At 43.2% G+C, this 18,495-nt stretch overlaps 2 protein-coding genes across 2 annotated transcripts in view; one reads left to right on the top strand and one right to left on the bottom strand.

Moving 5' to 3' along the window:
* The first annotated feature begins 65 nt into the window (after positions 1-65).
* LOC311113289 (piggyBac transposable element-derived protein 4-like) lies at positions 66-2,196 on the top strand. Its single transcript, XM_084156508.1, has 2 exons — positions 66-1,349; positions 1,482-2,196. The coding sequence occupies exons 1-2, from the start codon at positions 84-86 to the stop codon at positions 1,905-1,907; spliced, it is 1,692 nt and encodes a 563-aa protein (XP_084012634.1). The 5' UTR covers positions 66-83; the 3' UTR covers positions 1,908-2,196.
* Positions 2,197-6,925: 4,729 nt separating this feature from the next.
* The window catches only part of LOC311113341 (ras and Rab interactor 2-like), a gene marked incomplete at its 5' end in the record, with an annotated part of 34,126 nt that continues 22,556 nt past the window's right edge, over positions 6,926-18,495 (bottom strand). The window contains 5 exons of the mRNA XM_084156558.1: positions 6,926-10,400; positions 11,215-11,378; positions 12,364-12,495; positions 13,123-13,348; positions 13,781-13,863. Of these exons, the coding sequence (XP_084012684.1) occupies positions 10,053-10,400; positions 11,215-11,378; positions 12,364-12,495; positions 13,123-13,348; positions 13,781-13,863 (953 nt within the window). The 3' untranslated portion in view covers positions 6,926-10,052. The remainder of the gene's footprint in view (positions 10,401-11,214; positions 11,379-12,363; positions 12,496-13,122; positions 13,349-13,780; positions 13,864-18,495) is intronic.

An 18,495-nucleotide genomic window follows, 5' to 3' on the forward strand; every position in this document is an offset into this window, starting at 1 on the left:
TATGAATATCATAGAAGAAGATGGAGACGCGAAAGAGGGGTGACCTGGAAGCGGATGTCATTCATACAATAGCAAGACCGAGAATGGCGGTGCGAGAAGCGCTGGTAATGCTACGAAATTTGGATGAGATGGAGTCAGATGGAGGGGAGGAACTTGATGCTGAGATCGACTCTGATGATGAATGGGGGAATTCTTCATTACATTCTGATTCTGACTGCGATTCTGACTATGAGCCTGATCTGCCTCGGCGCAAGAGAGGCCGAACAATGCCCACTGTGCTGGCGTCACTAACTGAGATGGAGAGAGAGGAGACAGGGAAGGACGGCACGGTTTGGATAAAAGAGCCTGCTGACAATGCTCCGAGTCGATTATCAGCACAGAATGGAATCCAAGTGGAGTCGGGCCCTACACCTTACGCAAAAGACAGAATCGACAGAGCATTCGACAGCTTTCATTGTTTATGTGACATGGAGATGTTGCAGCAAATCAGGGACTGTACTGTAGCTGAGGCGCACAGAGCAAAAGGAGACAATACGTGGGACATATCTGTGGATGAGCTGGAAGCGTTCATTGCGCTCCTGTATGTCCGTGGACTGTACGGAGGAAAGAACACGCCTTTGGAGAGCCTCTGGTCAGACAGGTATGGGATCACTTTCTTCCGAGACACCATGCCACGGAACCGCTTCAGAGAAATCATGCGATACCTGCGTTTTGACGCAAGAGAGACCAGACGCATGCGCCTGGAAACTGACAAATTCGCATTAGTATCAGAAGTTTGGAACGCGTTTGTACATAACTGTGTTACGTCTTACAAGCCAGGAGTGAACATCACCGTTGAGGAGCAATGGTTCCCCACGAAAACGAAATGTCGCTTTACGCAGTACATCCCCTACAAGCAAGACAAGTGGGGCATGAAGTTTCGGTTGGCAGCTGATGTCGACAGCAAGTATGTGCTGAATGTCTTTCCATATCTGGGGAAAGATGAATCTCAGCAGCCTGAAAATGTGGTGATGAGGCTTGTAGAACCTTACCTTGGCAAGGGTAGAAATGTAAACACGGACGAGGTCTTCACATCACTGCCATTGGCAAACAAGTTGATTGACAAGAACACAAGCCTGGTTGGGGTGGTGAATAAGATGAGACGGGAGCTGCCCCCATCTGCATGCGACCAGTCACAAGCAGAGCTGTTCTCCACAACAGTACTGAAGCACGACAAAGCAACACTTACGGTTTACAGAAAGAAGCCTAGAAAAAACGTCTGTATCCTGAGCACTATGCATCTGACAGTTGCCATTGGCGGTGACACAAGGAGAAAACCGGATACCATGATGCACTATAACAGCAAAAATGTAGGCTATTAGGCCTATACATTTAGGCTACACATTTAAGCGCACTTTGCCATATTTCATGCACTGTGCTCTTCTGCAACAAATGTGTATTTCTTTCCTATTACTTTGCTAACGTTTAATACTCTATTCCAGGTTGGTGTGGATAAGATGGCCAGACAGTTCACGGTGAAAGGGGGTACTCGCCGCTGGCCTGTTGCCGTATTCTACAACCTGCTCGACCTGGCTGCTATCAACGCGCACGTTTTGTTCACCCAGTGTACCGGCAAGACAACGCCAAGGAGAGATTTCATCATGGATCTGGCATGGGAGCTTCGTGAGAACCACATGAGGGCCAAGACGAAGGCAGCTGCAGCTGCCAAGGAAGCAGCCAAGGTCGCACCGCCTCCTTCCCGGGCACCCATCCAGCTCCCAGCTGGGAAGAGAACACAGTGCCAGGTGAAGACGCAGTGTGCACGGAACCAGGCCCATGAAAGCTGTGCACAATGCCACCGATTTGTTTGTGGGTCTTGCACCCACAAAGGTCCGAAGCTATGCGCTGACTGTGGATCACAGCAATAGAGGAGAAAATAAGAAACTGATTAATGCATAAAAGGCACATATCCCACTCAAGGCACAGGCGAGGGCACAATACCGTGTCCAACTCCAAACTAATGAACAAATGACTCTTGTTTTGTGTCATGGATATTTTTCAATGAATATCCCCAGATGTATTTAATGTTTCACATGTGTTTTGCACTCTTTATACAAGTTGGCGCTTCTGTGAATGCATAAATCGGTTGACCGTGCTTGTCTTGAGGGAGATTATTTGACTATTTCTCTGTGATACTTTTAAGTAAATCTACTATACAAATACAATTAATTAAATTGTGTGTTTTTATTCCAAGAAAAACTCGAATACGTTTTAGAGGCCTGTGGAATTATGCTGCTGATATTCAGGGAGGTAGTAGTAATGGGTGGGTGAACCTTAACACAGGCCTAATATCTGGGGTTGGTAAATTACATTCACAATATAACAAGTTAGGTAAAATGACTGTACTTTTGTTTTACCCCCTTTTATTATGCTGGCAATGTGAGTTCCTCTAGCTCGAGGGTGTTTTGTTAAATTTCTTCCAGTCTGAAGACGTGTATGTTGTACAAGACCGATCTGTGTGTTGAAGGCTCGTGAGGGGAGAGAGGAAGATGTCAGGTGAAAGGGGGAGTGAGAAGTATGGGTGGTGAGAACATCTCCAAATGTCTCTCTAAACTGATTCCCATTCATTTAATCCCCCCGATAGTACTTATAATCATAATATACTTCATTAATGGCAAGACAAAATAACATAATAGTGCTATTGAGTTTTCATGTAAAATAGTCACACATTTTTAGTGATTCAAAGTCGACGCCACATACCAAACATCACTAGTAGGGGAAAACCTTAAAATCTTATCATTGATGTGGTCCAAATAGAGAACCGGTCCTCTATGGTTATTTTTTTTACTCATACTTTTCCAATCCTAGACATGATTTATTAAACCCCCGCACAAGTTAATACATATTATCAATTGTATTTTAAAATGTAGCTAAAAGTATCACACAGAAAGTAAGAGGCCAGGCCGCTAACAACTTATAGACCAAAACATAATTTCCTGTGTTTTATATATATTTCCACCCTGAGGTTGGAATAATATGAATCATAAAGGGACCATCACACTCTCCCAGAAGCTTGGCTGCCGTGTAAAACCTGCAAATTCAGTCAAACAAAAAGATGAAGAAAGCTTAGGCCTACTTTCATTATTCGATTTTTAAAATTATTTTCACTTCATTAGGAATAGCGTCCCCGACCACATCTGATTTAACCAATATGTTTGATAGATTTCTTAAACATTTATAGGTGAATAAAGGTGGATTCTGGATTCTGATGATAATATATGCCAGAGTTTATTGACAATAGACTTGATGCCATTACGGCTATCATTGAAAGTAAGTATTTAGTTTACAGAAAACGGTTTATTCTGTTTTTGTTGGGATTTATTAAGTAACTAGAATAATACTATGAAACTGTGAAAATGAGGATAGTGCCCGTTTAGTGTAAGGGCTGTTTGAAAAGACTGCCTGATATGTCAGCCTGTTTTGGTGGGAGTGGGGGGGGGCTTTACTTGGCTCAATGCGTTCTAGCGACTCCTTGTGGCAGGCCAGGCGCCTGCAGGCTGACCTCGGTCGTCAAGTGAACAGTGTTTCATCCGACACATTGGTGTGGCTGGCTTCCGTGTTAAGCAGGCGGGTGTTAAGAAGCGCGGTTTGGCGGGTCATGTTTCGGAGGACGCATGTCTCGACCTTTGCCTCCCGAGCCTGTTGGGGAGTTGCAGCGATGAGACAAGATTGAAAAAGGGTGTAAAATACACCCCCAATAGACCTATATGTTGACATCACAGTTCAATTGTACAATGATGACATTAGTGTCAGGGGGAAGATGAACACTGCTTAGGTTAGACATGTGGCTTTGACTTTGCCACAGTCTGTGAAGTGTCATCATTAGTGGGATTGAATGAATGAATGAATGAATGAATGAGCTATCTATCCTATAGTGAATAGAATTAACTAATGAAAAAAATGAATGAATTAGCCATTTGGAAACATATTTTCCTTTTCCTAAATAGACCTGTGTTTAACAAACTAACTTCAATTTCATAAACAAAAAATAAAATGACATCATAACTCTTACACCAAGGACAGCTTTCTGGCATTGGTAGGTCTATTTTTCATTCCCCCTTGCACAAATCGGCCTGTCTTCCCCAAACTGATAATGGCACATCGAAACTCGTGTCAAGTAGTTTCATGGGTGATATAGGGACAAAGTGGAGTCGCAATTCAACGGCTCAGACACGAGACGTATGTGGCAGGGTACAGACAATCACAGAATACAAAAGGAAAACCAGCCACGTCACGGACACCAACATCTTGCATTCCAGACAAGCTAAACACCTTCTTCGCCCAAATGGCATCCCTAGCCGTGTCCTTAGAGCATGTGCAGACCAGCTGGCTGGTGTGTTTACCAACATATTAAATCTCTCCCTATCCCAGTCTGCTGTCCCCACATTCCTCAAGATGGCCACCATTTTTCCTGTACCCAAGAAAGCAAAGGTAACTGAACTAAATGACTATCGCCCCGTAGCACTCACTTCTGTCATCATGAAGTGCTTTGAGAGACTAGTCAAGGATCATATGACCTCTACCTTACCTGCCACCCTAGACCCACTTCAATTTGCTTACCGCCCCAATGCAATCGCCATCACACTGCCCTATCTGGTCAAGAGGAATACCTATGTAAGAATGCTGTTCATTGACTATAGCTCAGCATTCAACACCATAGTACCCTCCAAGCTCATCATTAAGCTCGAGGCCCTGGGTCTGAACCCCGCCCTGTGCAACTGGGTCCTGGACTTCCTGACGGGCCGCCCCCAGGTGGTGAAGGTAGGAAACAACACCTCCACTTCGCTGATCCTCAACACTGGGGCCCCACAAGGGTGCGTGCTCAGCCCCCTCCTGTACTCCCTGTTCACCCATGACTGAGTGGCCAAGCACGCCTCCAACTCAATCGTCAAGTTTGCAGATGACACAACAGTAGTAGGCTTGATTACCAACAATGACGAGACAGCCTACAGGGAGGAAGTGAGGGCTCTGGGAGTGTGGTGCCAGGAAAATAACCTCTCACTCAACATCAACAAAACAAAGGAGATGATCGTGGACTTCAAGAAACATCGATGGGACCGCAGTAGAGAAGGTGGAAAGCTTCCAGTTCCTTGGCGTACACATCACTGACAAACTGAAATGGTCCACCCACACAGACTGTGTGGTGAAGAAGGCGCAACAGTGCCTCTTCAACCTCAGGAGGCTGAAAAAATGTGGTGTGGCACCTAAAACCCTCACAAACCTTTACAGATGCAAAATTGAGAGCGTCCTGTCGGGCTGTACCACCGCCTGGTACGTCAACTGCACCGCCCGCAACTGCAGGGCTCTCCAGAGGGTGGTGCAGTCTGCCCAACGCATCACCGGGGGCAAACTACCAGCCCTCCAGGAAACCTACAGCACCCGATGTCATAGGAAGGCCAAAAAGATCATCAAAGACAACAACCACCCGAGCCACTGCCTGTTCACCCCGCTATCATCCAGAAGGCGAGGTCAGTACAGGTGCATCAAAGCTGGGACAGAGAGACTGAAAAACATCTCAAGGCCATCAGACTGTTAAATAGCCTTCACTAGCACAGAGGCTGCTGCCTATATACGTAGATTAGAAATCACTGGCCACTTTAATAAACGTAACACTAGTCACTTTAATAATGTTTACATATCTTGCATTACTCATCTCATATGTATATACTGTATTCTATACTATTCTACTGTATCTTAGTCTATGCCGCTCTGACATTGCTTGTCCATATATTTATATATTCTTAATTCCATTGCTTTACTTAGATTTGTGTGTATTGGGTATATGTTGTGAAATTGTTAGATATTACTTGTTAGATATTACTGCACTGTCGGAGCTAGAAATACAAGCATTTCGCTACACCCGCAATAACATCTGCTAAACACGTGTATGTGACAAATAACATTTGATTTGATTTGATTATGGGTGAGCGATATGAGCAATGTTGAATAATCAATCCATGGTTAGTTATCACTCATCAATGTGAATGAAAATGTTGGGTGTGCTTCAGATGGCTATATCAGTCCACTAATACAGGACTAGTATTGGCCCAATGCACTACTTTTGTGATTTTTTGTTGTTGTTTATTTCAAAAAAAGATTCTGATTTGTCAGGGGGTGCTGCAACACCCTCAGCACCCCTACTTCCCGCGCCTATGACGTCATGCCGGGATTACTGTGGTCCTTCTCACAGGGAAGAAACGCCCACCTTGCATCTATTTACATCGAGATACGATTTAATGATGTGCTATACACTTGGACGTCAGTGCGCTGACCGGCCATTTACTCAGACCAGAGATCCCTCGATATAGCACTGAGGAGATCCATGAGGAGTTGGAAAGCCAACACATCCCCACCGTCATCCGCCCCAAAGATTTCGATGGACTCCTGCGAGAGGGCTTTTATATGGATCACATGCGATAGAGTTTGCCGGGCTATCACATTAATCACGCATTGTGGTCTAAAAAGGCTCAAGTCTAAAGTCAAGAGACAGTTGAAGTGTTGGCCACCACATGCTTATGGAAAATAACACCAGATCGAAAACATGCACAAGAAAGGAGAGGAGAAGAGATGAATTCATGCACCGAGGAGGATAATACTGTGTCCGATCTAGCTTTAACGACTCTTGTTTATATCATGAATATATTTACACAAATACTAATTTCTGCATTTAATGTTTCACATTTGTGATTTGCTAAATGTAATCTACAAATAAAACGGATAAAATGTATTACATTGTGGTGTTTTTATTCAAAGGACAGTAACTGTTTGTAGAGTAACATTCGAAAATGCATCTTTCCCTGAAAGTGGAAATTCAATCGAAAATGTAGGGGTTGAAGAAGGCAGGAGAGAATGGGGGGGGTGGGGGGGGGGGGGGGGGGGTGTTCTTGGTAGGAGAGGTGAAAACATCTCCAAATGTAGGCTAATCTTCTTCATTCCTCATTCTTAAAGTATATTCATTCCCAGTTTAGTCCAATATGACAAATAAAATGGTCACTATGGTCAACAAAAGAACACAATTGAGTTTTAATGTGTGCAATAGTCAAAGAAAGACTACAGGGCATTTGGGAGAGGACACCCCCCCCCCCCCCCCCCCCCCCCCCCCCTCATTTCATCAACTTTCTTTGCATTTACATCCCAATTCAAAAATAAATTTAAATCCCCCAGAACATATACAAGATAAAAAATACAGTTTGGTTGGTTTAGCAGTAGTGTTTTAAGCATTGCATTAAGTGCCATCATATTAACCGAACATACTACATATCCGTTTCTACTTGTCAAATTTGAATACAGCAAAACAGTGATGGAAAAATCATACAGGTGTTAGCGATTACAAAGTGTGTGAGGAGAATTTCAGTATGTGCAGTAGTGAAATTGTTAGAAATAGTTATGTTGTAACCTAATGATTACCATTATATCAACTGACTGTACAATACTTATCTCAATAAAACTGATGATGGTTCTCTTTTTAGAGATCACCAAACTCTCTCAGTAATACACACTAATACTGACTGAGATGAGATTGTACTTTATTAATCCTCAAGGGGAAATTAGTTTAGATTGTAGTTTCTTCTCAATAGCTTATAAGAAATCAGCCATTGACCCCTATAGATAACAGATAGAAACAAAAATATTATTTTATCGTCAACCAATAAACTTTCTAGAACAACTTTGACTATAGTCATTTCCATTTGCTGAGGCAGTTGATCTAGACAAAAGTTTAGTTGAGTCAATTCAGATTCTGTCTCCAAAATATTTATTGGTTTAACTTACTGGCATAAAATTGAACGGCATGAGGGGGAAATGATCTCAGGAACACTGGTTACGTTTTCAATCCAAATAAAATATGATTTTCCTATAAAAACACAATCTACACTTTTACATTGTCTACAGTTGACCAGCAATTGCAGCAAAATAATAATACAAAATATATTCACTTATATCATTTGATATAATTGCGTTTAAAAAAAGCACTCGCACACCTGCGTTATCTGATTGCATATGCGTGGGAATATGATAACCTCAAAGAAATGAGAAACCCGCACATTGCTCTTGCTCGTATTAAAGCATAATATTTTAAAATAAGTAATACGAGGAAGAGTAGTGTGCGGGTTTCTCTTTTATTTGAATATAATGGCATTGCAAATGGCAGTTAGTTTGTAGACTCAAGAGTATGCAAGTTGATATGATGTCCATACTGCTGCAAGTCATTCTTCAATGATCTTATAGGGGTTGCCAAATCCACATGAAAGTCCAGCCAACTATCACATATCATCTGTTTAGCTTCTTCACACATTACACCAGGCCCACTGGGCACAGACGTCAAGTCAATGTCTAATCCATGTTGTTTCAACGTCATTTAATTGAAATGACGTGGAAACAACATTGATTCCACCAGTTTGTGCCCAGTGGGGTGGCTCGATTCAATCCATATTGCTGAAGTTCAGAGTTATAGCGCGATTTAAATTTAAAGGCAATGTTCCCACGTTTATGGAGACTACATTCACGGTAAACTGCATTTGTCGGCTCAATCAGAAATTGGCTTTAAATTTCAAGCATGCTATAGCGCAGGTTGGCATTTATTGTCATGAAACTTGCCCTGGAGGCAGCTCTGCAGTGTGGTTACTAGCTGGCACAGCCACAAAGTCATAAAAATCCGATTTTAAACCAAACCCTGACCTTAACTCTAACCTTAAACACACTGCTAACCCGAATGCCTAACCCTAACCTTAAATGAAGACCAAAAAGCTACATTTTGTTTACATGGATTTTTACGATATAGACAATCTTGGCTTTGCAGCTGTCCCATCTGGCAGAAATCACCCACTGCTGCCTCCAGCAAGATTCAGCAAGATTCATGACAATAAACGTCAACCTGCTGCTATAGCGCTGAATTTCGGCGATACAGATTGAATCGAGCCCCAGAAGTAATGTAAAAGACAACTGTGAGATCACACAGTCAGGTCATCCCATTCTATGTGTTGACAGAAAGGAGCAGCGCTTGACTTGATTTTGGGTGCCGGTACTGTTAAAATTCAGGTGCAGAAGCTCCACATTACTGTTGAGCTAATATTCTATAAGAGGAACAGGAGCTCAAGCAGCAGAACATTTGAGGTACTGGTACTCAGCTCCGTTGAGCTCCTGACCAAGTCAAGCACTGGAAAGGAGCAGAAGCTCTGCGTTCTCTAACCAGGTCCCAGTGTTAGAAGAAGACAGTCAGATACACTGACTTCTGCAAGAGGAGCATGCATGTCCATTTGTCCTTGTAACGAAAACAGACAGTCAGGATGTGATGTAAGAGAACTTCCTGGTCCGATGACCTCACAAAAGAGCATGTACAAGGGTGTTGCTTCAAATGTATACTTCAGGCCCCAGTCAAACTACTACAAACTTCAGTCAGTTCTCAGAGCACGCACATCAGAGTATGGAAGTCTCTCCTTCTCTGCGGCGGCCATTTTGTGATCCTTCTTTAGGAAACACAAAGTCCAAGCTGACTCGACACTGGACTTGACCAACCAACTCCCGACGCTCACGTGCCGTATCCCTAAAAAGAGAGTGAAATGCATGCAGACACCAGACACTTCTCTCCACACCTGCTTCCTCTTTGTGTCTCATTTTAGAAGAATAGGAACTACTTTTCCATTGAGTAGTCTTGGATCCCTTCACAACACACAAGATGTCAGCAACAGAGCTCAGCTAATGCTAAACCTCTCTTCTACTACAGACTAGTGTAGAATCAACATCAGACTATGACCCTATAGTTTAAACATACAGTGCATTTTTTCCATGTACGCCATTCACTATCATTCTATGGATATGTGCACAGTGTCCATATTAGGACATCCTCAGTCTCACCATTCAGGTATTGTACTTGTTCCACCAGCCAACGGTGCTCTCTCAGGTCTATGTGTTCTGATGTATGAGTCTGAATTGTCCCTGTATGTGTTTGTACGCTGGTGTCAAATCCAATGTCCCCTCTAGGGATCAATAAAGTTTAATTTCATTTCAATAAAGTTTCATTCATCCAGTTGGCTAGGCAGTAGGCAGTTGCCACTGTGCTGGTTAGCTGGGATAGTTGGTATACACAGGTTAAGGTTGGGCACTCTGCGGTAGACAAAATGGAAGGGCGGCGAGTTCGGGCGGCTGTGTATCTCCGCTTTGATTCGCTGGGGGTGTGTGTCTGGGGCAAGCTGCTGACTGGTTGCCTCAGTGATGAGAAAGAGGTCGTGGTTCTCGGGGTCATGAACTTTGAACTTGTAGGCGCAGAGCGAGCATACTTCTTCAGTGGTGGAGTACGGGTGGACTAGGAGGGTTTTGGCTGTGCAGCCGCTGTTGACTTCTTGTAAGGCGACTCGCAGGTAGTTCTGAAGGAGAAGAGGTACAAGGAACGTGATACAGGTATCATTGATACAAAAATACATATATGCAAACATACAAAACAGATACAAAACATACACATGCAAAAACACATAGATGGAGACAGAAGTACACCGAGAAAATGACACAAAGAGAGAGAGAGAGAACGTGACACGGATATCAGTTATATGCAGGTGCACATGCAGGAACAGAACTAAGACACAAATACACAGGAATGAAGTTTGGGTTCTGTGAAGACACACAGGGAGAAAGGTGAAGTAGCTCTGATACGGCTCTATAGCCTCTATCCTTATTATGGCATTTACAGGAGGATACAGCCATTTCAGGGCTAACAGAGAAAACCAAGACAATGCTTCATTAGTGCACAATCACATGCATTAGAATAGTCCTATCTCATCTACCTATCAGCTTCCTTCTCAATATCACTCCCTCCTAGATTACCCCTAACCCGAAAATAAACCACATCTTTTTCTTCCAAAAGTGTATTCATAGCTCAAGATCATTTTTTAATACAGATCCGGATATAGAAGGATAGTCTCGGCATGTCAGCACCGGTGCTTCTCATGCAGATTGGTGTAGAGTGAAGTTGCCCCTTGATGCTGATCTTGGGTCAGTTTTGCATTTCCCCCAACTAATGGTTAAGGTTAGGATTGGGGGAAAGAAAGCTGATCCTAGATCTGTACTTAAGGGAAACTTCACACTGGAGCCATGCAGATCCAGTCCCGGTCTCGTGGGAGGCGTTTTAGGGGGGCGTTCTTTCAAACTCACTGCCTGGGGGTCAGATGGGGGTCAGGGCGATACCTGGAAGTCATCCACGGAGGGTGCCATGCGCTGGGCGGTGCGTCGGCGGTGCCACTGGTGCAGGGTGTCTCTGGCCTCGGAGCTGAGGACCCTGGCTGCCTGTTCCTCCTGGAAGTTCTTGATAAGAGCCATGGCCCCGTACGCACTGGTCAGGTAGTAGCCACCTGGGAGAGGGAGGGATGGGGAGAAGGAGAGAGCAGGCAGGGAAGAAGGAGAACCAGGAAGATAAATATTATACATGTTAATATGGGCATGCTGTGGTTTGACTGTGGACGTGTTAATGGTTCAACGAGGCCATACGAAGTGGAAAATGATGCATATGGTTTGTGTGTTGGTGAAGAATACATTCTGGTGTATAAGTGAGTATATTGCATTGCACTCCTACAGTCTGTGTGGGACTGAAAACAGGACACAAACACATACCCTAGATTAGAGGAAGTGCCCTGGCAAGATAATCATCAGGAAGCCCCTCACTAGCGGGACAATACCTTTTCCAAGGGAACCCACCCACACCTTATGAACATTCCAATCCATTTAAGTCACATCGTTTTCCTGTGGAACAAACTTGTTTCCTACCAAGCCTGCCTTCCAGTCTGGGCTTAAACTTGACCTGTAGTTGCCCTGCATGACTTCAACTAACACATATTCATGGTTATGAACTTGATTTCAAGATAAAATGCCTGTTTATTGCAGAAAACAATGATGTTAGGTAGAGTGTACCAAGATTCTAGATTTAATTTATTATAGACCTGTCTAGATCTAATATTACTGTGAGTTAGAGTGAGTTAGGGCTGTGTTTTTACTTTGGTTTGTGATAAGGACACACAGGAGGACTTGATAGAAAACTAACCAGATTGTGTTGTCCTGACCCAAGTTCCTGATGTTGGACTATGATTGGTTTAGGCAGACCTATTGTCAGTCCAGACACTGCCTTCTGTACTTGTGTGAAGGTGAGATCTGTCACCCCAAAACCTTGCAAGACGGCATGTTCACTGGGTCTCTTTACAGCATGACACAACATGAGCTTGACTCATTCTGATAGATAAAGGTAGAGATAGATCAGGTAGACCTCCTCTCTTCTATGATCAGTCCAGGTAAACTGTATACTGTGGTATTGAATCCAGTGTCATTATGTGATGGTAGACCTACCCTCTCCATGCAGCAGTGAGGGGTCCAGCAGCTCCATCATGTAGAGAATCTCAGTGTCCAGCTGAGGCATGTCACACTGGGCCAGGACATAGGTCAGCATTGGTAGGAAGTCATCTGCTCCGTACATCCTCCCTGAGAGAGAGAAAGAGAGAGAGAGAGAGAGAGAGAGAGAGAAAGAGAGCGAGAGAAAAGAGAGAGAGAGCGAGAGGAGAGGAGAAAGAGAAGAGAGAGGGAGAGGGGAGAGCGAGAAAGAGAAAGAGAGAAAGGAGAGAGAGAGAGAGAGAGAGAGAGAGAGAGAGAGAGAGAGAGAGAGAGAGAGAGAGAGAGAGAGAGAGAGAGAGAGAGAGAGAGAGAGAGAGAGAGAGAGAGAGAGAGAGAGAGAGAGAGAGAGAGAGGCATGTCACAAAGGGCCAGGACGTAGGCCAGTTTGGGCAGGAAGTCATCCTCCCCGTACATACTCCCTGAGAGAGAGTTACACATACCCACACAGAGGGGAAAGGCAAGGTGAGGTATAGGAAGGGTGTGGTCAGATGAAAACACACACAGAAGCATGCAGATAAAAAAAAAATTTAACAAAAAAATATCAAACAGAAGAATTGCTTTTTAGTTTATTTCCTGAATTTACTGAAATGAAATGGAATTGATCCAATCCTTGTGTTATACACAATCATGTACAGGTATATACAAATATGTGGAGCTCATCCACACTCTCTGCACATGCACCCTCCCAAAACACATCCTCCCCTCAATCCCACCTACCAGAGTTATCCTGCATGATGGTGTAAATGAGTTTACACACTCGGAGCAGCAGCGACACCTTCTTATCCGGGGAGTACATCTTCCTCATGTTTTGGAACTTGTGGCGGATCTTCTCGATGGCTACGGGGTCAGGGGGCACGGCCCCGTCCACACCCAGGTCCTGGGGCCTCCGTGTCTTAGCCAGGGCCAGGTTCTCCCTCAGCTGCTGCCAGCCTCCACTGCTCACCTAGGAGGAGAGGAAAGAGGAGAAGGTTAGGAGCATAGAAATTGAGTTATTAGAAGGGACAAAGCCCCAATGCTTAAATTGGACAGTAGAGAGAGGAAGGTCAAGGTTATGGTTATAGATATAGAATTACTAGACGAACAAAGTTATGAATCATCATCATGGTCATGATTGGCATCTATTAATTATATTTCTATGATCATTGTTCCTTCTATTTATTATATTTATATCATAGAAATGTAATTACTAGAAGGGGAAAAGCCTCTCAGACCTGTGGTTATGATAACATAACATAAAGTTCAGGATTCTCCTTAGTGTAAACACAGCATATTAAATATATCCTGTTAAAAGACATTAGCTCTTTGACTAACGTTCTGCTAACTTTCAGAATCAATTATGATATTAACAGATACTGCAATGGAAGACAAAGCTCACCTGGAAGTCGTGCAGGGCCACCTCCACTACGCCCTTCAGCGGTTTCAACACACATTTGTGCATGGCCTTCTCCAGGACAGTGTCTAGAGACAAAAACACACACATTGGGAGTTAGTGACTGCTTCCCAACACTGGCTTATAAAGTGCACCCATTAGCCCATATTGTGTAGTCAATTGTTTATGAGTGCATCTAATTGAGTTCAATCAATCTAAACTGGATCTAGACACACTTCTGTTAGCAGGGCTTTCCTTTTCTTTTTGGAGTTCAATCAATGTTTCACACAATGAGGAGGACAAGGTAAAACTCTCCATTACATAACAGCGTCACAAACTTTTAAAAGGATAAATCTCATGCAACTGCATATGCTTTTCCGCAATAAAACGGTAAACTTAAATGTTGTAAAATGTCATGCAGTAAAATAAATACCATCCAAAACCATGCAAAGCCTCAATTGACCCAGATGCAGTTTGACCATAAAATAGCATTTTATTGTACAATGGTGCGTAACCAGGTATATAACTGTAAAGAGTTCCTTCCACTGCCTCGCCCTAAAACATAACACAGCCATAACCATAGCTGGACCTGCACACTAACTAACATCAAATGCTCAAATAAAATGATAGCATGGTTTCAAAGTATCGTCTGCATCCACCACGTAGGCTATTCTATATTTTCATCTGACCTAAAACGTTATAGAATCAGTATCAGTGAAGCGGTGTAACCTGTTTTCAAGCAAATAACTGTTTGTCATTCATTGCTGATGATTAACTAGTGTGACAGAGCCCATGAGCAGAATTAGGCCAATACACGCTAATTATCAAAATCCAGAAAAGAGTCGTTAAATTCTACAACCACCTAAAAGGAAGCGATTCCCAAACCTTCCATAACAAAGCCATCACCTACAGAGAGATTAACCTGGAGAAGAGTCCCCTAAGCAAGCTGGTCCTGGGGCTCTGTTCACAAACACAAACAGACCCCACAGAGCCCCAGAACAGCAACACAATTAGACCCAACCAAATAATGAGAAAACAAAAAGATAATTACTTGACACATTGGAAAGAATTAACAAAAAAACTGAGCAAACTAGAATGAATTCGAAAACAAATCCAATTTTGATAAACTCCCATATCTGTAGGGTGAAATACCACAGCAGCAAGATTTGTGACCTGTTGCCACAAGAAAAGGGGAACCAGTGAAGAACAAACACCATTGTAAATACAATCCATATTGATGTTTATTTATTTTCCCTTTTGTACTTTAACTATTTGCACATCGTTACAACACTGTATAAAGACATATGACATTTGAAATGTCTTTATTCTTTTGGAACTTGAGTGAGTGTAATATTTACTGTTCACTTTTTATTGTTTACTTCACTTTTGTTTATCCATTTCACTTGCTTTGGCAATGTAAACATATGTTTCCCATGCCAATAAAGCCCCTTAAATTGAATTGAATTGAGGGAGAGAGAGAAAATGAAAGAAAGAAAGAAAGAAAGAAAGAAAGAAAGAAAGAAAGAAAGAAAGAAAGAAAGAAAGAAAGAAAGAAAGAAAGAAAGAAAGAAAGAAAGAAAGAAAGAAAGAAGGTTTGGGGTAGTGTAAGGTTAGCTTAGCAAACTCCCCACTCCCTACAGACTACACAGCACTGTATTCTTATATGTAAATTAGCCAGTTTAGCAAAGCAATGTCAACCAAGGTAAAAACTGTGTATTGTTATACTGTTGGCTACGACTAATAAAATAAATGTGATTCTGAATACATGGAGAGGTAGGGAGATTATTAACATGGACTCGAGTGCTGGATAAACACACACTCTGGTTAATAGTTCATACACATGGAGTAAACATACACACACTTCCCTCTACACTTCCTTCCTGCTGGTTTCTTGTCTCCTCTCAGGACTGGCCTTGACTCCTTTGTATGTTGCGCAATGTTTGTTATGTTGCAATACCTCCTCTGTAAGCCTTTACAATGGGCTACACTCTTAGAAAAAAATGGTTCCTAAAGGGTTCTTTGTGGAGGGATAGGGTTCTACCAAGAACCAGTTTGATCAGAATAACCCTTTTTGGAAGAACCTTTAACATCCTAAGAACCGTTTTTGGAAGTAAGGGTTCTTTAGATGATTCTTTGGAAGGCAAGATGGATTCTTTGAAAGGCAAGAAGGGTTCAACATACAACCAGTCATCTTTCACAGCCGTTGTACTACTCATCACTGTATTCTTTACCAAAAGATTGGCTGGACCTCTTTGAAGTCATGTAGATCACATCATTACGCTCTTTTTGTTTACAAAGCCCTGTTCCACAAACTTCCGACTTACCTAACATCACACATCATATATAATGGCGCTGGAGGGGATGGCTGCCGTTTTACAGGCTCCTAACCAACTGTGCTATTTTGTTAGTTTTTTCGCATTGTTTGTAACTTATTTTTTAACTTATTGTGTACATACAGTGGGGAGAACAAGTATTTGATACACTGCCGATTTTGCAGGTTTTCCTACTTACAAAGCATGTAGAGGTCTGTAATTCTTATCATAGGTACACTTCAACTGTGAGAGACGGAATCTAAAACAAAAATCCAGAAAATCAATATTGTATGATTTTTAAGTAATTCATTTGCATTTTATTGCATGACATAAGTATTTGATACATCAGAAAAGCAGAACTTAATATTTGGTACAGAAACCTTTGTTTGCAATTACAGAGATCATACGTTTCCTGTAGGTCTTGACCAGGTTTGCACACACTGCAGCAGGGATTTTGGCCCACTCCTCCATACAGACCTTCTCCAGATCCTTCAGGTTTCGGGGCTGTCGCTGGGCAATACGGACTTTCAGCTCCCTCCAAAGATTTTCTATTGGGTTCAGGTCTGGAGACTGGCTAGGCCACTCCAGGACCTTGAGATGCTTCTTACGGAGCCACTCCTTAGTTGCCCTGGCTGTGTGTTTCGGGTCATTGTCATGCTGGAAGACCCAGCCACGACCCATCTTCAATACTCTTACTGAGGGAAGGAGGTTGTTGGCCAAGATCTCGCGATACATGGCCCCATCCATCCTCCCCTCAATATGGTGCAGTCGTCCTGTCCCCTTTGCAGAAAAGCATCCCCAAAGAATGATGTTTCCACCTCCATGCTTCACGGTTGGGATGGTGTTCTTGGGGTTGTACTCATCCTTCTTCTTCCTCCAAACACGGCAAGTGGAGTTTAGACCAAAAAGCTCTATTTTTGTCTCATCAGACCACATGACCTTCTCCCATTCCTCCTCTGGATCATCCAGATGGTCATTGGCAAACTTCAGACGGGCCTGGACATGCGCTGGCTTGAGCAGGGGGACCTTGCGTGCGCTGCAGGATTTTAATCCATGACGGCGTAGTGTGTTACTAATGGTTTTCTTTGAGACTGTGGTCCCAGCTCTCTTCATGTCATTGACCAGGTCCTGCCGTGTAGTTCTGGGCTGATCCCTCACCTTCCTCATGATCATTGATGCCCCACGAGGTGAGATCTTGCATGGAGCCCCAGACCGAGGGTGATTGACCGTCATCTTGAACTTCTTCCATTTTCTAATAATTGCGCCAACAGTTGTTGCCTTCTCACCAAGCTGCTTGCCTATTGTCCTGTAGCCCATCCCAGCCTTGTGCAGGTCTACAATTTTATCCCTGATGTCCTTACACAGCTCTCTGGTCTTGGCGATTGTGGAGAGGTTAGAGTCTGTTTGATTGAGTGTGTGGACAGGTGTCTTTTATACAGGTAACGAGTTCAAACAGGTGCAGTTAATACAGGTAATGAGTGGAGAACAGGAGGGCTTCTAAAAGAAAAACTAACAGGTCTGTGAGAGCTGGAATTCTTACTGGTTGGTAGGTGATCAAATACTTATGTCATGCAATAAAATGCAAATTAATTACTTAAAAATCATACAATGTGATTTTCTGGATTTTTGTTTTAGATTCCGTCTCTCACAGTTGAAGTGTACCTATGATAAATATTACAGACCTCTACATGCTTTGTAAGTAGGAAAACCTGCAAAATCGGCAGTGTATCAAATACTTGTTCTCCCCACTGTAATGTTGCTGCTACCGTCTCTTATGACCGAAAATAACTTCTGGACATCAGAACAGCGATTACTCACCTCGCACTGGAACAAGAGTTTTTCTTTAAAGATTCCGAAGCGAAGGATATACTGCTTTCTCGGGAACAGGCCCAAATCCCCATCATTTGCATGGAGAAAAAGGGGGCGGAGGTCGGGCTGCCTTCTGAGAATTCGTAGGTATAACCTCCCGAGTGGCGCAGTGGTCTAAGGCACTGCATCGCAGTGCTAGCTTTGCCACTAGAGATCCTGGTTCGAATCCAGGCTCTGTCGTAGCCGGCCGTGACCGGGAGACCTATGGGGCGGCGCACAATTGGTCCAGGGTAGGGGAGGGAATGGCCGGCAGGGATGTAGCTCAGTTGGTAGAGCATGGCGTTTGCAACGCCAGGGTTGTGGGTTCGATTCCCACGGGGGCCAGTATATAAAAAATTATAATAAAAAATGTATGCATTCACTAACTGTAAGTTGCTCTGGATAAGAGCGTCTGCTAAATGACTAAAATGTAAAATGTATTCTATTGGCCAACATGCAATGAATGGAAAACAAAATGGATGATCTACGATCAAGAATATCCTACCAATGGGACATTAAAAACTGAGTCGTGGCTGAACGACGACATGGATAATATAGAGC

The sequence above is a fragment of the Coregonus lavaretus genome (assembly GCF_964263955.1).
Source record: "Coregonus lavaretus genome assembly, chromosome: 40".
In the NCBI taxonomy this organism is placed as follows: Eukaryota; Metazoa; Chordata; class Actinopteri; order Salmoniformes; family Salmonidae; genus Coregonus; species Coregonus lavaretus.